This window comes from Filicampus tigris, chromosome 4 (genome assembly GCF_054856515.1).
Source record: "Filicampus tigris isolate MCC_2025a chromosome 4, RoL_Ftig_1.0, whole genome shotgun sequence".
Lineage (NCBI taxonomy): Eukaryota > Metazoa > Chordata > Actinopteri > Syngnathiformes > Syngnathidae > Filicampus > Filicampus tigris.
In genome coordinates this window covers 15,018,856-15,039,081 of record NC_141220.1, presented here as the reverse complement: position 1 = coordinate 15,039,081, position 20,226 = coordinate 15,018,856, and the positions used below count along the sequence as shown (strand labels likewise).

Genomic DNA, 20,226 nt, shown 5'->3' with positions numbered 1-20,226 from the left:
CCGTGAAAAGTGCGTGCCAGGACATACAAAATACAAAAAAAAAGCAAATCACCACACAATTGTCATAGTACCATCCAAATCATTTGTGCATCAATATTAAAACATCAAACAAATGCTCATTTACTCCAAATAGTCCAAATACACATATACAAAATACAATATTTCAAACAATCAAAGAAAACCAACAGACATACCGCACAGCACTCACCAAGGATGCTCAATGTTAAATTATCTCTTCTGTAGTCCAACACAGGTGTCAAAGTCCCCTTCTGAGTGAAAATGAAGCATCAAGCTAGAGCCTGGCGACCAAAACTTGTGGCGCAGGCCCAAACAAATCAGCTTCCTAATTTCCCACACCTGTCTGGCTACCTTTGCAGCTCAGTCTCTTGTGGCGCTACGGTGTCATTCAAGGGACAAAATTCAATCCAAAAAGTACACACACAAGACCCATACACATATCCCAACTTCACACATCAACCATCCAAAGCAAAAATAGAAAACAAAACCACTCTTCATTAAATCGTTATATTAAAAAAAAAGGACAATGTAAACAAAACATTTGAGTAATAAAACCTGTTTTAGTCCCGACAAAACAAAAGCATACAAGGACTAGTGTGGTCCTTTACAAACAAAATTTGTACTAGTCAGACCACCCTGCTCAGACAACTAAGACGTGATCTGAGGAGGCCAAAGTATAAATTGACTTTCTGCCACTAAACTGTCACTTTGTCGTCGTATCTCCAACGAGGTTCCCTAAGCTGCGCCTTTTTATCCCAATTTGGCCGAGACCATTCTACCAAATTGGCAATCGTGCGCAGTGAGCCTTGTGCTTGGATGCGCTGTCTACGGAAATGGAGTCCATTGTGTGAAGCAAAATGTTGTATTTATGTTTGTTTATTTGTTTGTTTGTTTTGTTTGTTTGCTTGTTTGCTTGTTTGTTTATTCATACAGATATGTAATTGATAAATACGAAATTATTTGACATCTTTAGGTGTGTGAATTTTCAGTATTTAAAAAAAGTTTTTAAAATAAATTAATTCATATCAGTATTTTGTAATTTTCTCACACCAAATTTTGAAAAATTACAAAAAATTTGGCCAAGACATGAATAATTATGGGAGGCTAATAGACCTTTCTAACAGTATACGTATGCATTTGTAATATAAAATAATATTTACATCTTGAGAGTATTTGTAGATAGATTTGTAGATATTTGTGAGGATAAGCGGCTCAGATAATGGATGGATTTATATATCAAAAATAGTTATATATTATTAATATATTCATTTGTTCATTTTTACACTCACACTAGGCAAGTAAACCTATGTACAAAATTATTTTGTTTCGTTTTTCTCAATGTCAAATTTAGCCAAATGCACAAAACTATAATGCAACCAAACAGCAATAAGGTCATAGATGTGGCAAACATGAATCTTTCACCCCCATAAATATTTTACCGTTTCCTTTGAATCATTTAAAGAAAAGGCCCACTCTGTTGTTTTGCAGGGCAACATGTGCAAGCAGTATACACTTTTTTTTTTACACCTCCACCCCATTACCCTCCATCAATTGCCTTGCCTTGCTTGCCTTGCCTGTCGATCTCTCTCTCTCTCTCTCTCTCTCCCTCTCTCTCTCTCTCCATCTCTCTGTCTCCCTTTCTTTTTCTTTCGCTGTCTTTCTCTCTCTCCCAATCCCTCTCCCTTTTTCTCTCTCTCGCTCTTTCTTTCTCTCTCTCACACGCCCTCTCTCTTTCTCTTTCTCTCTCTCCCACTCTCTCTTAATCTCTCTCTTGCTCTGTCTTTCCCTCTCTCTCACTTTCTCTTTTTCTCTTGCTCTTTCTTTCTCTCTCTCACTTTCTCTTTCTCTTTCCCTCTTGCTCTTTCTTTCTCTTTCTTTCTCTCTCTCACTTTCTCTTTCCCTCTTGCTCTTTCTTTCTCTTTCTTTCTCTCTCTCACTTTCTCTTTCTCTTTCTCTCTCGCTCTTCCTTTCTCTCTCTCCCTCTCTCTCTTCCCCTCTCTCGACAAGCTGCTCAGTGGCCCTGAAATATAGCACATTATGCCGCCTTGTTGCTCATCATTCACGTTCCATGCCGCATCTCAATGCAATGTAAATGATATGATGATCTGCCCCTCTAAGGCAACATTAGCTTTATGATCGTTAACGACTTCGTCAAGTGCAAGGGTCGAGTTTGTGAGATGCTTCTTTTTATTGTGGTAGACCAATTTCAGAAAATTTGAATAAATAGAAATTATATTTTTGCAGCAATCGAGGTTAAAATGGTCATAAAATCAAAGTGCAGACCAATTCGCCGTGTTGTTTTGTAAATGAAACGAAGCATATGGACACAATATCTGATTAGTGTTGAGAGTCAACTGTGTAGTCTGGAGTCAACTGGAGGTCATCGGTGCTTTCCAGCTGAGTGGCTGCGCATATGTGGAGAGCAACACTAGAATATGCATGACTGCTATTAGCCAGAACTGTTCGTAGTTTAGCTCTCTATCAAACAGGGACTTGGGGGGGAAATTATACAGATGGGGGAATAAATACAAGTACTGTAGAGTCAAAACTGTGGTGTATATTAAAGCACACAAACTGTCTTAAAATCTATACATTTTCTGTCCAGATTTTGTTCATCTGCCTCTTACGTCCATTTTTTAGAAATAGCAACAATGTTCCTGGCGCATGCTTAATTATCCAAAAGTGTTGGACAGAATAAACGCTGTTTGGATTTTGTTACTACAAAGGAGTATTAGGGCCACATTGCAAAGGAAAAATTACACTACGAGATTTAAGTCAGGATCTTATGAGAATAAAGTCTCACAGATTTTATCGGAAAAATATCGTATAATGTCAAGAGAAAAGTCATACTTTCAAGATTAAAGTAGCACTGTCTATCACATGCATAATTTTGTATATTTTCAAGATTAAAGTCATAACATTCAAAGAATAAATTCATAGACTTTCAAAATTACAAGAATACATTTCTATATTTCCGAGATGAAAGTTGGAATATGACAAGAGTAAAAGTATAGTTTCAACATAAAAGGCTGTGTACAGAATGTTCAAACCTAAAGTCTCTATATTTTTTAATATTTTTTTAGGTTAAAGTCATAATATTAGGAAAATAAATGTGTATGTTTTTTAGATTAAAGAAGTAATATTATTAGAACAAAATTGATAAAGATAAAACATTGAACATTTTGAAATACAAGTGGAAAGTAGATTTAAGTCATAATTTTACAAGAATAAAGTTGCATATTTTCTAGAAAAGAAGTACTATACTGTCTAGAGAAAAAGTCTGATATAGATTAAAGTCAGAATATTCCAAGAAAAAAAAAAAAATATATATATATATATATATATATATATTCAAAATTAATGCTGTAATACTATGAAAAAATACATATATCATTTCAAGATTAATGTTGTAATATTGTGAGAATAAATTTGTATTTTTGTCAAGATTCAAATCATTATGTTTCTAGATTATTTTTGTACATTTGTAAGATTAAAATCTTATTATTAGCAGAATAAGGTTGTACATTTTCAAAGGTTTTGGACAAAAATTCAATCAGATTATTAATAGAATATATTTGTTTATTGTTTAAAGTGGTAATAATAAAAGAATCATATTAAAGTTAATATACGGCAAAATAATAATAATAATTAACAATTATAAAGACTAAAGAATACTATGAGAATAAATATGTATGTTTTTTTAGATTGAATCTGCGGTATTAGAAGAATTTAGTAAAGTTTTATATTTTCCAGTTTAAAGACATTGCAATACATGATTAAAGTTATCGAAAATGTCACATTTTAGACAAAAGTATCATATTTTCAAGAAAAAGTTGTAATTTCAAGATTAAAGTCGTAATATTAATATAGAATTGAATTTAAAAAAAAACGTGCTTGGTAGACAACCACTGTGTATCCCGCCCTTGTTTAAGATCCATATGTGTATGCAGCATTATTTGCGCCGTTTCAAATTAGATTTTTGAATGGTAATCAATGTATGAATAAAATGTCAGACGTGAAATATGATATAATATTTTATATGTCAACACCATTTAAAAATCGTCACTTGTGCTCTCTTTCTGCATTTAGATATCCTACCATAATACAGATGAGGCAGTTGTGACGTCATACCGGGTTTCTCTCCACATGCTCTACAAATACTGTAATTTGCACCTACAATGACCACAAAACAGTGAGCATCATCCCAAATTGCATTACCAAAACAGTTTGTATTAAACGAGGAAAACAACGAGACTTTTCGATGCTGTGATGCCTTCGGGTGTTAACTATGAACTCGTAGTCACACTGTGGTGGGTTTTAATGGGTCAAGCCCAAGAGCGAGTGTTTTTGTTGTCCTGCTGCGCCCTCAAGTGGCTAAAGGCTGAAACAACATGTAAAGAGTGCTTTAAAAAAATCACATTCAAATATCTGTGTGACTCTCGCAAAAGCTCCATCTTACAAGCGGCAGTCGCCATCATGCAAGCCTGAGTCAGACATGTGCGAATGCAGCGTCTGTTGAGTGCCTCTGGCCAAATACTCCGCAGCTGTTGCTTTGAAACACCTGTCAACCAAACTACACTTCTGCCAAGATCTTCTGGTGGGCGCAACAGATGTAAACTATTGCAGCAGCAGAAGGCGGAGGCTTGTACTGTACAGCACACAGTGCCGTGGAAAAAAACGGCAGGTCATTGGCAGAGGTGGAAGCACGAGACTTGGGAGGACACTCTTATTCTAAAATACTGGACCAGTGTTTTATGGTTTAGTTTTTGTCAAAATATTTAAGGGGCATTCTGAACTTCTGAATCCAACCTCGTTTGCAGAAGAGAATTAATTCTTCCAAAGGATACACACTGAAGTTTCAAGCTTCAGCGTGAGGTAGCTGACAATTGGTTTTAGGATGGGGCTGTAAACTATACAATACAATACAGTACACTGAACTGAAATGCTGTCGAATTAATTTGAAACACAGACTGTGAGACTTTGAAGGAAGAAAAAAAAGGATGGATCATAACAATAACTTATCTCCATTAATTTGGGATGGGAATTTTCTCATGGGAAATGCAGAATCCTTCAAAAAAGACTTTTTAGAACTTAAAAGTGGAAGTCAACCCAAACATATTTTTTTCAAGAATATGTTCTGTGCAAGCCCACCCGTTTAAACAAGGCATTCTGATAAATATTGCGTTTGTGGAATAAGAGTTAATCCACCCGTTTTTAGCTATCGCCGGGGGCCGCCATCTTGTCACTTCTGTCGACTGAAAAGGACATCACAGTTGCTCAGGGCTCAGGTAACACCCAATCACGGCTGACCTGTTTTCTGAAGCTGGGCCGTGATTGGTCATTACCTGAGCCCCGAGCAGTTGTGATGTCATTTTCAGTCGACAGAAGTGGCAAAATGGCCGCCCGATGAGATGGCTAAAAAGGGGTGGATTTTGCTTCTTATCTCATATTCCGCAAACAAAAGCTTAATTACGTGTTGCAACTAGTGGGTTGATACGCTGGGAACGTATTCTTGAAAAAAAATTCTTTGGGTTGATTTCCACTTTAAAAAGCTGAAGCCGACTGATTTGAATTGGTTGAGAAATATTGTATTCCAAGTGGTTAGAATTATCCTGTAATTTTGGGATTTTATCATGGAAAATGTGTAGTTCTAAAATTGGCAATATTTTGAATGTTAAACATTCTGAGTTGAAGATTTTAATCACTTGAAAAATGTTGAACGGTTTGACACGTATTTATTTACTACATCATCTCTATCACATATAGTGAAAGAAAGAATAATTTCAATACACTTTCAATAAATTTCGGATTGATACAATTAAATATTAGTATTCACTCGTTGTTACTAATCCAACAGAATAATAGCTTTATGTTCAACTAAATAAACCCATATTTCACACATTGGTGAGTAAATTGGCATGCGATAATCCATTCATTTTTTTGTGACAGTTTTATTATTGTCATGATATGTACAATATGTGCCTTGGCCTGTGGTGGAAAGTAACATAACAAAGTCCAAATACTTGGTTAGTGGACTTAATTAAAATTTGAAGGCATCTGTACCTTACTTGATTATTATTTTATCTTAACGCCGATTACTTTTATTCCCTACATTTGAAAACACCTGCTTGTGGTGCTTTCCATTCCTTAAAGTAGTCTCATTTCTTTTTATGACCTCTGTAGATTATGCACGATGTAAAAAATAAATAAATGAATGGATAAACAATAATAGTAATAACAATAATAATAATAATAATAATAATAATAATAATAATAATAAAATAGCTTGAAACTGGCTGCAGTTCTGATGATTGAACATAGAGTGGCGGTAGTGAATCTCCGGTCTAGTAAGTCCGCTTTTAAACAACCAAAGAAGGCGTGCTTGATTACGTCACTCACGCCAACTTGAAGTTAGTTAGCCTAAAGTAGCTGACGGAGGCGTTGAAGAGCATAACGTGCGTGGTGCCTTGTGTTGCTTTTTCCTTTAAGGTAACATTGGAGCCGTGACAGTGTATACGACTTTATAGTTGTGTGTGAGGGGCAAAAGGTGCTCTTGAGGACAACCGTAGCAGAAGTGACACACGTGACGTCGGCAACGCGTCGCGTTTAGGGAACACGTTACGAAAGTAATGCGCTAACAAGGCTAACTAAGCTACATATGCTAACTAGGCTAACGCGTAGCTGACGTAATGGCTGTCACTCAGCTGCCTGAACAAAAGTGGCCCTTGTCCAGCCTTTACGTCATATAACCTACCGGCTGGATATGGTAATATAAAACATTTAAAATACTGTTTTTTATGTTACATTGAGTGACTGGAAGATCTGTCCACCTTTTTTTTAATTCTTATTTTATAGCAACAGGCAGTTACCAGCCATGTCCAAAGCGAGTCAAATAGGTTACCATGGTAACAGCCAGTCTGGCATATATTTCCTAAGTTAATTAAACGACAAAGATAATTGTTGCTCCCCATTTAGTAATGTTCAGGCAGTTCCACACATGAAATGACAGCAGGTGTCCTTCAAAGTAATACAATTAGATGTTGCGATAAATTTTAATGCAAATGTAGTATTGTTTCTTGTGAATCAACCAATTAAATTTCAACCCGTTTCCTTTTAGTATTAACGTTTAAGAGATACACTATAGTGCATTCACATTGAATTAGGAAATCCTCCCCAAAATAGAAACAAGACACTCCAGGGTCAAGCTTGCCGTCATGAAACCTTCATTAACTGTTAATGCAATCATCTTTTAAGTCACATTTGAACACTCATACAACTGTAAAATATTGTCAAAACAGTAATACAGTACACTCATAAGCGTGTGTTGCGCTTATGTATGTAGTATGTTGGGGGGCAAAAAAACATCAGCGCAAATGAACCAACCAGATAAATGTACACTCACGTGTGGGAGCTGGGACATCATTTTATGGTTTAAGAACCTCTAGAAACTCTTGTTCTCAACAAGAGTCACCTTGTTGGAATTGTTGCTTTTCCAGGCCGGTGTTGAAAGATGCGGCGCGGGGAGCATGTGCCGCACGCGTTCCAGGCCCCGGTGGATGTCCACGCCAGCGCCGACGGCCAGGTTTACATGTTCAAGAGGAAAGCCAACGGTACAGCCACATCGTCGGATGAGGAGGAAGAGGAGGAGGTGGAAGAGCTGAGCCTGATGGAAATGAGACGTCAGCCATTCCAAGAGTCGGAGCAGGACAGGCTGGGGAGTTTCCACCTGCTGGAACGGGACGTGTTGGACGGCGACAATCTCAATAAACTGGCCTTGCAGTACGGATGCAAGGTAGGGCTACAGCATGCAAATACTTTTAGATCAAGTATTCTGTCGATTATCCCATCGAATAATCGAAATATAAAATTTGATTTAGCCTAAACTTGGAATTTCTTTCTTTGAACAGGTGGCAGACATAAAGCGCGTGAACAACCTCATACAGGAGCAGGATTTATTTGCACTGAAAACCATCAAAATTCCCATACCAAAGCACAGCTTTTTAATGGAATCATACACAAACCCGATTGACTCTTTAAAGGAAACGCCAGTCAAGGCCCAGCCGAATAGACACCAGGTGACGGACTTCCTCATCGAGGTGGACAATGACACAGAGAAGCTGATCCCAAACACGGACGACTTCGACATGGATCTGTTGGATGATGGACCCAAAAGGTCCGTCCTCAAAGGACAGAAGGGCCAGGGGGCGGACTGGGGCATCCAGTGGTGGAATGCCGTGGTGGCCATGCTGCTCATCGGCATCGCCCTGCCCTTGTTTTACCTCATTTACTTCAAAACCCAACACAGCGGCGAAGCCTCGCCAGCAGACGGCGGCATCCCTTCCTCCCCCATCACGTCTAACAGGACCGGGACCGGCACCTTTGGTGCTGGTGGACCTGAGCCAGGATAGAACGTGCGCTTTGGATTTCATAAAAGCTGACCCTTGTGAGGATAAGCCGCTTGGAAAATGGATGAATATTTTGAACATCACGTGCAATACATGCCTCATCTTTTTTTTTTTTTTTTTTTTTTTTTTTTTTTTAAGTCGGCCTTCAACAACCAATTGCACTCATGTCAACTTAAATTCCACCCCGCCTCCAAAAAAAAAGTGTTCCCAGTAAGTGTTACTGTTTCGAGTGTGGTTTTATGGTAATTAGTTTGTTTTCAAACTCATTTGACACACATTGAATTATCGTAGCTAATTAAAAACACATCTTCAGCTAGTTTTCTCAATCATATTTGCAGTTCACTATTCACAATTTTACCTCTATACGTCATTCTTTCTGTGGAACCTTCCTCCAGATATTTGCTGAGACCTCTTCACAGGTTTTGTGCTCTTTCTGATGACAAAGAATTCCAGAGGATGGTGGCAAAGTACTGCTGTGGTGTCATCTTTGTGCCAAGGAACGATGTTGAAATAAGGGGAGGAACTTCCATTTGATAGGCCAGAACACCGTTTGATAGAAAAGTAGTGCCTTGGTGCCATCTCGTGGCACCTGTAAGGGTGGCTGGGGCTCAGGTGGTTGAGCAGCTCGTCCAATGACCGAAGGGTCAGCGGTTGGATTCCCGGCTCTGACTGTGCTGTTGAGGTGTCCTTGGGCAAGGCACTGAACCCTAAATTGACCCCAGGTTGACTTTGTAAATGAGAGGCTGTTCTCAATTGCCTTACGTGATTAAACAATGGGGCGACAAGTATTACTGTACTGCAGGGATTATCAACATGGTGCCTCCAAGTAACACCAGGTAGTCCCCAAGGACCACATGAGTAGTCCAAAAATAGATAGCGACATTGTAATTTCCCAGTAATGTTGAACAATTTGGTGAACAGTGAACCATTAATATGTGGAAGTTCACGATACCTTGGATGTGTTCTAGCCAATATAAGTAGTGTGTATCAGATTGTATGTAATGAGTCTGTGTGCTGTTGTTTTTTAAGTTAATTTATGTTTTGTTTATCTATTCATTTTGCATTGTTCACTTAGGCTGGATTTACACTATGGATCTAAGTGACCAATTCTGAATTTATTGCATATATCTAACTGCCCCCTCCACCCTTATTTCCAAGAAGACTTCAAGTGGACGATATCACATATGGCTGTGTTTAAATTCACAGTACACATGAAATAACTCGGAACCTTACATTAGCAGAATGAACTATATGAATGTATCAGGGGTTTTTTTAATACAAATTTGGAAGAGGCCTTATTCCGAGCCGAAGGCTTTCGATTCCATGCATGTCTTCTTTCTTCTACGTTGCCATGGCTCATATCTCAAATGCATCACTTGACACAGTGTTAATCCAGCCTTGCTGCTCGTGCCGAGTTGACCTGAACGGTGTGCCAAAAGTGTGAACTGTGTTTACAAAAGCACAATGTAGTGCAATAATGTACGTGTTTCTGCAATTCAGTTTGTAACTTGAAACAATGTGTAAATAATGTGTGGAATGATAACACAGGGTGCCTTAAACCTCTGTTTAATTCAAATTCTGAAATGTGCACCTTTTTGGACATTGTAAGACTTCAGGGAGTTTTGACTATATTTTAACAAATTAGCCTTGAGCATGTTTAATGACTATTTTATGGATGACTTTCAAACTGTTCAGTAAATCTCAACAGTGACTGAGTCTTTTTTTCCTTCTAATACGAGCCTCAGAGAGTGAGTACTAGCAAGAAAGCAAACTACACTTTGAAATGGGCTTTTTACTTTCTAAGATAAACCACCTGCTAGGCTAAAGCAATGAGCCAAGATCATTAAAGCATGTGATTAGTTGAAGTCACAACAGGAATTTCTTTCGACTATACCCAGTGGGGGTGTAACGGTACACTAAATCACATTTCGGTTCGGTTTCTTGGAAACGTCGGTTCGATATATTTTCGGTACAAAAAACAATACATATACACTTCTGTGATGAAAAAAAAATACATACAATAACTATATTAAAACGTTTTTATAATGAAATACAGTAACTAAATTCTTTATGAAATTATTTACACTTTTTAGGCATTGAAATCTTTGAATGTTCAACAGCAGAATTGTAACGAATTGGGTTATCTGTGTTGTGGTCGGATTTGTGTTTCGCCGAGTTGTTTCAGTTGTTGTTTTGTTTGAGATGTTTCCGAGGTTCATGAACGCATCGTACGGCTAGCAAGAGAAGCAGTGGAGAACGAAGAACAGAGCTGTTGTACTTTGTTTTTGGCTAAAAATACTGCTTGCTTCCTCGTCTAGAAAGAAACATTCAAAGTTGGATATTCGTTATGGTAGACGTGTTCAACTTGTAACATAGCCGCCAATCTAATATCGGCACACATTGGGACTTATACACGTACCTTTCCCCATCGACGATTTTAACAGGAAAGCCAGAATGTTCCCAAACAGGAGACCGCAGTGTACGGGGGACCTTCGAGCTCTGGCTTGTTTGCGTATGCCATTATAACGCCATTTATCCATACGTTTATGATTTATCACGGCTCCTGGCGTCCTTGCTCCGCTTTAGTGCCGCCGCCCTTTCCCGCGTGCAACAGTTAATAGCGCCCGTGAGTAAACTCGCGCTAATAAGTGGACCGAACCGAACATGCCATACCGAAACGTATTAATACACCCACGTGTACCGTTACACCCCTAATACCCAGCAATATCACCATGTAGTAGTAGAAGCAAAATTATGAATTACCAGATAGCAAAGTTTCTTTGTCTCAGAGATGCAGTCGTACTCCATCGTCCAACTGGCAAACCAATCAGGAATTGAACCAAAGCTTTATATAGCAAATAATAGGAAATAAGTGACTCCATGAATAACGCCTCTTGTTAATGAGGAGAATGGCTGCGCCCCCTACTGTTCTATCCTTATTCGGCCGGAGTCACGGAAGAAACCAATTCCAAACACTCCATTGGAAATCATTGTACTTTCATTGCTTATAGCGTCCAAAAATGGCGATCAATTGGCACCACAATTTATGTGGACATAGCTTTATGCTGGGACGAGCGCACACTGCTTCTTTGCTAAAAATAAATAAATAAATAAACACTGCTTCTTTGCTGATCACGGTTAGGTCGGGCGAGGCATTAAACACCTGTCTGGATATTTACAGAGACTAAAGTGGGAATGAGTGGACGTGCACATTTATTTGGATGAGGAATAGCCCCAGTTTTTCGACCTACAACACGTCGTTCAATTCGGAAGGTAACAGCCGAAATGGCATGTTCCAATGCGGCCACACTCGGCTGTGCAGTCAGCCTCGCTGGAACTTGTTGTTCTCTGAACATTGGCGCTTATTCAATGAGGGCTTACCTCACTCTCACGCCGCTTCACTCAGGCAGAAGGTGGCGGCTGCAAGAAGTGTCGGACACCGCACGCGACTGCCTGGGAGGCAACCCCAGGATATGAAGACGCAGGCTTAGGGCTGTTCGATTTTGCCTAACAAGAAAATCCCGATTATTTTCTCTCAAACCCGATTTTACGATTACGATTTCTTTGTAAAATAAAAATAAAATTTTGAATGTCTTTAATTTAAACTTAATTTTTGTTTCTTTGAACTCAAAATGCCAGTTAATTTAACTTAATGCACACAGAACAATCCATTGGGATTAACAGCATTTTACTTACGATTTCAGATCTGTTCTTAATTAATCCAATAATGAAAAAAGAAAGTGCATATACCATCTGAAACAAAATCATCAACATGAGAGAAGGTAGACAGTCAAATCTGTAAACCAACCCATAAAGAGAGAGTTGACTCGAGTTTAGCGTCGCTAAATGTCCGAAATATAAGCAGTCGTGGTTCGTGTGCGCATTCATGCTGTTGTCCGCTTCAGCTTGTGTAAGTGGAGGAGCAATCGCCATGGTATTTTTGATTTTGTGGAGGTGATCATGATGAGATCACATTTTATGTCAATAAATCCAAACTATTGTGCAGAACACTTTTATACTTTCACAGGTTGAAATGGACAAAAGTAGTAATGTGCATTTGCATTTTGGTGGCGATCGGTCGCCGTTTTAGACAACAGAACTGACAAAGCGAGCAATATTACCACACTTGCCTCCCTCCCGTGACGTAGACCGCTGAGACCGAAAACATAACATATGCCACGCCCCAAAGGGGGCGGGGCAATTTGTCGTAAATCTCATCATAAAAAAAGACCTTAAATCACGACACAGTCTTTTGGTACTTGATAGTATGGAATGCAGTTGTAGATTTTTTTTCCATTATTTAAATTTAATCACTTTTGTGGACAATAAATTGAGGCAAGCAATAAGCCATACGTAACCGAAAGGTGACATGTATAAACCTGAAATGACATGAATTTTTCACTTTCAAATGACCATATCAACTGAAAGTCTCAAACGTGTTCACTTATTTATTGCAGGTAAACATGCACTCGTTCAACAAGAGGGGGTAAAAAAGGGTACACATTCATAAACTATTTTTCTTAACATCAGCACTTGCCACCTTGTGCTCTTCTCATTAAATAAAACCAGATTATTCAGTGGTGATCTAGTGTAATATGCAAAAACACACACTTATCCTGGTCACACTGAGTTGTGTTTAGGGTTCCGTCTTGGAAAACAAAAATTAAAATCTCACCAAGTGCAGTTCTTTTTTTGTTGATGGATTCTAGTTTGTGGCGTCTGCTTGGCGGGTGGTAAAGCGGAGTTTGGTGCCCGGCCGGTGGCCCTGCGGCTCGGGGAAGATACTCCTGAAGGTCAAGTTGATGCGAGGGCCGCGGTCGTGATACTCCTTCGCCACCTGGTGCTGAGAACCACATGAACCTCGTGAGGATAAGCGGTTCAGATAATGGATGCATGGATGTATGACGGATGATGGGACACTTTTGAAAAATGATGTACCGTACTAAGCACTGATGGAAGTGCATCTTCGTCCGTAATCATAATCGTCACTAATCGCGGACTGACGGACCGTCACTGACAGGCGCCCATTTTGCAGACATTTTTTTTGAGGTGGGGTTTGGGGACAGACCGATGGCCCGACGGACTTCTGACGGACTAACTGACGTCTTAACAAGCGGACTGACCAACTGACGATTACAATTCGGTTTGTCACGAAAAATGACAGACTGATGAATGACGGACGGGTACCCAGGGTATGGCGAATGACGGAGCAGCAAAATTTTGTGAAATGCCCACCTTTGCATGTACATATATACACATGTATGTATGTCGGAGTGGTACCTGCCAGTCATCCTGCGTGGCTCCTTCCATAAGAAGTAGAGTGCCGTGATCTAGAGGAATCTTAATACACTCCACATAGGTGTAGTCGCCATTCTCTTCCTATAATATAAAGAAGATTATGCATTATAAACAAAGCACTGGGTTTGTTTTATGCACACTATGTATGCACACGCTCATACACAAAATAAACACAGCACAATACACTGTACCATGGCCAGACACACTCATGGGGTAAAAGTCCAGATCATTCTTATTCTGATAACAGTGATGAATCTTCACAAATGAAAAAAAAATAAATAAAATACAACAAGAATAATGTCTCTATTCCATCTCGATTAAGAATCCAGTTGTATTTTTATGACTACGCTTTGTTTTTTAGACGAAATTATGACTTACTATGAAAAAAAAGATTTTGCAAGAATAAATTAAATATTTAAAAAATAAATACATCTGAGTTTTACTGGGAATCCATTTTTTTTTTTAAAATAAAATTGCAATCTTAGACAAATAAAGTTGGGGGGGGTTTCTACAAATAAATCATAACCTACAATGATACAATTTTCATTTTGCATTTGCAATTTTCACAAAAAAAGTCTAAATATTACGAGAATTAAATTTTATTCCAAGAAAAACTTTTTATCGGAATTTTATAGGACTATAATGGTATTTTCTTCAAGAAATAAAACCATAATCTAACGAGAATAAAAATAGTACTTTTCATAGGAGAGTAAAGCAGTATTTTTTCAAGAAAATAAATGTATTCTACAACAGTAAAGTGGTAATTTTTCAAGAACTAATCTTAATTTTAATCTTAATAATATAAGGTTTTTTTTTAAGCAAGTCAGATTTCTATAATAACAGCCAGAACAATACAATACTAAAGTCTGATTTTTTCCAAGAAAATTATACCCTTTTTTTCATTTTTTTCCAAAATACTTGCTATTAGAATGTCTGTGTTGTTTACTGTAAAATTGTTGGCAGATAATAAACTTGTATTTTTTGCTAGAAAAAGGTTTCCATTTTTCAGAGGGAAAATTCTCACTTTTGAAGCATAACACTGTATCTTTGAGAAGAAATCTGGCATCTAATGAGAGTACTGGTACTTATATTTTTTGGGATAAAAAAAAGTCATAATATTACAAGAAAAAAAAGGGATTTTAGGTTAGTCATGCTTTTGACGATAATAATAATATCAATAATACATTTTCTTTGTAGAGGGCTTTTAAAAGGTTCTCAATTACATTTTACAGGTTCCCAACAGAAAGGGACCCAAATATTTTGTTCATCTTACAAGAATAACGTTGCATTTTTTTTTTTTTTCAAGAAAATGTTGTAATTTACAAGAGTAAAGCGGTATGGCTTCAAGGAAAAGAAAAAAAATATGAGACTAAATATGCATGAAAAGGTTGGAATTTGTATTCATTGACTAAATATGCATGAAAAGGTTGGAAGTTTTGATCATTGCCATTTTATTTTCATTTTTCAAGTAAAATTTGTATTAAGTTTTAGTTTTTCAGAGGGAAAAGAATTCAGTTTACATGTATAATAATCTCTACAAGAATACATTTGAAAGCTGAAAGCTGTATTTTTGGGGTGTGTGAAAATAGTGATTACAGCAAATAGAAAGAGCCATTCTTTCTAAAGGACTTAATGAATTTTATTAATCATACCAACACACATTGCGGCAGGGATGAGGTAACAGATTAGCCCAATAACTCAGAAGATTTGTGAAACATAAATCGCATACAAATGAGATCAAATAAAACAACGCTTTTTTTTTTTGAACGTACTAAAGCACAAATGTGAGTGCGCACGTGTGTGTCTGACCGGAGGCGGCTTCTTGCGTAGGCTGAACACTCTGCTGTCACCCAAGCTAAGCGAGGCGATGACGGGCTGCTGGCCCAGCGAGGCCTCGTCGTCGCTGTGCCAACCGATGCTGTCGTGTCCGTCTCGGTACAGGTTGCACAACAGTGAGTTGAAGCGCTCGCCACCGCCGCCGCCGCTTGCCTCGGAAACCACTCGGCGAAGGTTCAGCAGCAGCGGATGCCACTAGGGGGGCAGCGGGATAGCCAAAACTCAGTCCGCGCGTGACAAAGCAAGGTGCCAAGTATGCTGAAGTGCGCTGAGAAATACACACAAGTTTGCCACCATCTTGTGGCATCTATAGGTAATTACAAACATGTTTAGGGCGTAATTTGTGGAAGCAGTGTAGGTTAAGTATTGCATGTTATACGACCTCTGTGTTGGCGGCCATGGTGGAACGAGCATACGTGTAGGGTAACTCTCCAAACCAGCAGGTCAGCCTTGGTTCTGCGTAGGCCTCGCCTGAAGGGGGGAGGGGCAAAATTAGCCTTTACAACATTATTTCAGACACAAAATCAGGCGTGCATGGTCACCATGAAAGGATGCAGGAAAATCTAATGAGATTATACAGTTGTGTTCAGAGAGTTTATATACACTGGTTGGCATCTCTTAAATATTGCAGTAAATGTAGGCAATTTAAGGGAAAATACGACTGATGACTGAACATGGACTATATCATTATTGCTTGTGATATTCAAAAATTTCTCATAATTGAATTTTACTGTCAATATGAAAAGTCACAATTCTACAAGAATAAAGTCCATGATAAAGTCGGAATATTATATTTAAGTCAAAGTTTAATAATGGAGGAAAGTCAAATATTAATAGGTCAATTTCAAAAATTCAACTCTTTTCACACAATATTACCTCTTTTATTCCAGTCAAGTCATCTTTATTGAATCACCTTTTGTTCTTGAAAAAAATGTGACTTTATTCCTGTAAAAATATGTTTTGTTTTGTTTTTTTTAAACCTGAGTTTATTCACGCAGGGATGTCACATTAATGTGATATGTCACAATCCGTTTAGATCTCTTAACTGGCCAAAAGCCAAGCTAGTTAAGAGTAATTGTTTGTGCAGGTGTACGCAATGTTGTGGCATGTGAAGACGTTTGTACATTGAAATGTCAGTGGGGCATGAAAACATGATTTGTTCACTACATGAGTGTGTAACCATAATGTTGACTTACTGATTTATTATACCCACCTTGTCTGACGTTGGTCTTTTGTGACCAGGGAAGCTCAGCCAGCAGTTTACTGAACATCCAGTCGGCCTCGTGTGCTGGAAGAAAGCTGGGCACCAGCCGCAATCTGAACACATACAGTAAAACAAACACAGATAATGATCAAGGTTAATAAAGTAAACGAAAATTCATGGAATAACAAATTCCATCCATCCATTGTCTGAATTAAATTAAAAAAAAAAAAAACATTTTCATGAATGAAACCAAATAAAAATGAGAGTGCTTTTAAAACAAAGATAAATACCCAAAGCTACATTTAATGTTTATAAAACTAACTAAAATTATAGCAAACATTTTCATTTTTGTTTATTTTGAACATTCACTTTTAATTTATTTTTATACAATTAAAGTGACAGCAACATGTCCAGTATTAACAATGCCAACGCTGAGTGACTATTTGAACATCATGTCTGAGCAATAAATCTAACACCAAAGAAATGGCAAATCCACATACAGAAGAAATACATTTAAGAATTTCTGAATATGTTGAACATAAAACTTTTGATCCTGAAAATAATCTAGATCCAGATAACCATTTCTATACAAATACTAATATTGGATGTGAGTATTATACCGATGATCAGTTAAATGAAAGCATAAAAATGGACAGTGCTCTCTCAATTATGCATTTTAACAGCAGAAGCCTCTATAGAAATTTCACCAAAATTAAAGAATATTTGAGTAGTATTAAGACATTCCAAATATCAGCCATGTCTGAAACGTGGCTTGATGATGAAAAAATAAGCAATATGCAAATGGAGGATACGAATTGTTCACAATGAATAGAAAGAATAGGAGAGGTGGTGGTGTCGCAATCTATGTTAACAAAACTCTGAGATGTAATATAATTGAAGGTTTGACTTATTCTATGGAAAATATCATGGAGTGTTTAACTACCGAGATTCATATTAAAAAATCATCCAACATAATCATAAGATGTGTCTATAGAAACACCAGGACACTGCCTTGACACTTTCAATAAAAAATTAGCGGACATGTTTAGCGATTCTAATGATAAAAAACTGCAACTACTTTGTGGGGACCTAAATGTTGATTTATTAAATCCAAATGGCCACCAGAAAACAATTGACTTTATTAACACAGTGTACAGCAATTATCTTCTTCCGGTAATTATAAGACCTAGCAGAATAACTAGAGATACAGCCACACTAATAGATAATATATTCATTAATAAAATTGACTATGAAATAGTAAGTGGTCTACTTCTAAATGATATAAGTGATCACTTGCCTGTCTTTGCAATTATTCAAAATTATTTCAACAAAAAAAAAATAAAACAAGTAATTTATACATCAGAAACACGACTTAGAACCTAAATAAGGCATCATTATTTATATTATATTGCTTATTATTACTGCCATACGGTGTGGAGATATGGGGTCACACTTATAACACTCAGTCTATCTTTAAGCTACAAAATAGAGCCATACGAATTATTAACCACTCATGTTATATAGAACCAACAAATCCATTATTTATCAAGTTAAACACTCTCAAATTCCATGACTTAGTTGAATTTAAAACAGCACAAATAATGTATAAAGCCTACAATAATCAACTTTGCCACAGTATCCAGAAGCTGTTCAAAATCAGAGAAGGTTGTTATAGGCTAAGGGGCACAAGCGTCTTTAAAAAGATCGAGGACAAGAACAAACATAAAGCAAATGTGTGTTCCTTCAAAAGGTGTGAATTTATGGAATAATTATGATATACAACTGAAAAGTTGTGAATCATTTTCAGTATTTAAAAAGAGGCTTAAAAATATATTATTACAAAAATATATAAATCAAGAATAGACACAGGAAATGAAAGTGAAACTCTTAATTAACTGTCTTTAGTTTATGAATATGATTATCTATACACGTGTATAATAGGAGCATGTCAGTTTATATTTATACTTTTGTTTTTTGTTTCTATTTATAGCGTTTACTTTGTATATATGTAAAATAAGCGTTTTTAGTTTAGTTTTTATATGGGTTATGCTCAGGTATATGTGTGTATGTATTTATGAATAACCCAACTTAGTATTAATAGAACATGATTTCCAATATTTTATAGTGAACAAGGGGTAGGACTCGAGTCGAAAACTCAAGTTTTTTACTTCTTCCTACTCCCATTGAACATATAAACTTTACTGAATTAAGATAAGTACTGGCCCTTTATTTTGATTTTTTGTTTAGTTTTTTGTTTTCTTCGTGTTTATATGTTCAACAAATCAATCAATCAATCAAGTTCTATTGTTCTCTATTAAACACACAACAAATATTTTGATTTTTCTGTGGGCACGGCTCATTGGCATTTCAATTAATTTCATTGCTGACCTTGATACCCCTGACGGTCCATAGCTGATCTCATAATCGCCCGCCTGGCTGTGAAAAGCAAAAAACAAAGATACAAATAGAGATACATATTATGAGAGCAGTATTAAACAAAAATGATGAGCCATTCTATGTGACACTTACTCAATAACCTTCTCTGGTGGTACATCTCTAACTAGCTGTGAAGAAGACAATATAATGTTTGTTTCTTAGTCAGTCTCATGCTGTAAAAATCAATTTTGTTGGAATTTCTTTTTCTTTTTTTTAGGTGTGGAGAAATACCTTAACGGGCTGGTGGAATTCAAAATTTCCTGATGTCGTCTGCCGATGTATTCCCCAAGATGCAGCAGCTGGATTGGCAATTTGGCTTTGAGGAACTACACGCCAAATAAAAAGATAACGCATATAAGACCACAAGTTTAAAGTGGGTTTGACTGGGAAGGAATTTTAAAGTACCTGCTGCTGGTCTCGGTTGTTTGGGCAGCTGTTTGGCCCAGGAGCCCTGCACCCTAGCACGCTGGCGTTTATCTGACATCACACCTGTGCGGGGAAGGGTTGGAGTCCTCTTGTGTGAGTAATATTCAAATTTACAAGCTTCCGTTTTGAATTGAACCTCTACAACAATTTAGGTTTTCCAGTTCTCATATTGATATGCATCTCTCTTCAGCTTGTATATAAACTATTGTTTAAAAAAAAATACAAACATCATTCTTGTCCATTCTATTTTCATGGAATAAAACTCGAAGGAGCATTACTGTCCCATTATTGAGTGATGATTGATAATAATGATGAAAGGGGAATTTAAAAAAAAAACAGAAACTACTATGCTATTTCACTTGTGTAACTTCCACGGAGCTAGGAACACGAGAATAGTTTTACATAAATATCATAAAAGTGCTAAACTTACAACACTTGGAATACTTAAATGACTTACCAAAGAGGACAATAAAATATGCTCATGTGTGCAAAGGAGGTACATTCAACCGTAAAGTCCGTCCATGACTGGTGTGTTACACCAAAATAAACACCACCAGGAACAAAGATGGAGACTTGAAGTGCCGTTTACTTTCTTAAATTATT

The 20,226-nt window shown here is 37.3% G+C and overlaps 2 protein-coding genes and 2 long non-coding RNA genes across 13 annotated transcripts in view; 1 reads left to right on the top strand and 3 right to left on the bottom strand.

Annotated features, from left to right (window-relative positions):
• LOC147148621 (uncharacterized) overlaps positions 1-553 on the bottom strand; it is a 148,699-nt gene extending 148,146 nt beyond the window's left edge. For 7 of the 8 annotated variants that reach the window (XR_015086629.1, XR_015086633.1, XR_015086632.1 and 4 more), the window contains exon 1: positions 209-553. This is a non-coding gene — a long non-coding RNA (uncharacterized LOC147148621). The remainder of the gene's footprint in view (positions 1-208) is intronic. The other variant, XR_015086627.1, reaches the window with a different exon arrangement.
• Positions 554-6,394: 5,841 nt separating this feature from the next.
• On the top strand, positions 6,395-10,134 carry lysmd4 (LysM, putative peptidoglycan-binding, domain containing 4). 2 transcript variants are annotated; one of them, XM_086029258.1, is made up of 3 exons: positions 6,395-6,507; positions 7,515-7,810; positions 7,926-10,134. In XM_086029258.1, the coding sequence occupies exons 2-3, from the start codon at positions 7,529-7,531 to the stop codon at positions 8,424-8,426; spliced, it is 783 nt and encodes a 260-aa protein (XP_085885384.1). In that variant the 5' UTR covers positions 6,395-6,507; positions 7,515-7,528; the 3' UTR covers positions 8,427-10,134. The 2 variants fall into 2 exon arrangements, with proteins under 2 accessions (XP_085885384.1, XP_085885385.1); XM_086029259.1 differs by lacking the exon at positions 6,395-6,507 and having other exon boundaries at positions 6,525-7,810.
• On the bottom strand, positions 7,219-11,168 carry LOC147148619 (uncharacterized). Its single transcript, XR_015086634.1, has 2 exons — positions 10,843-11,168; positions 7,219-7,747 (listed from the first exon to the last, which is right to left on the bottom strand). It is a non-coding gene; the product is annotated as an uncharacterized LOC147148619 (long non-coding RNA).
• A 1,685-nt stretch (positions 11,169-12,853) lies between these two features.
• On the bottom strand, positions 12,854-20,197 carry alkbh3 (alkB homolog 3, alpha-ketoglutarate dependent dioxygenase). 2 transcript variants are annotated; one of them, XM_086028543.1, is made up of 10 exons: positions 20,081-20,197; positions 19,603-19,686; positions 19,429-19,523; positions 19,291-19,325; positions 19,150-19,197; positions 16,771-16,874; positions 15,940-16,028; positions 15,531-15,752; positions 13,704-13,802; positions 12,854-13,266 (listed from the first exon to the last, which is right to left on the bottom strand). In XM_086028543.1, the coding sequence occupies exons 2-10, from the start codon at positions 19,679-19,681 to the stop codon at positions 13,129-13,131; spliced, it is 909 nt and encodes a 302-aa protein (XP_085884669.1). In that variant the 5' UTR covers positions 19,682-19,686; positions 20,081-20,197; the 3' UTR covers positions 12,854-13,128. The 2 variants fall into 2 exon arrangements, with proteins under 2 accessions (XP_085884669.1, XP_085884668.1); XM_086028542.1 differs by having other exon boundaries at positions 19,603-19,711; positions 20,081-20,183.
• Between the last annotated feature and the right edge of the window lie 29 nt (positions 20,198-20,226).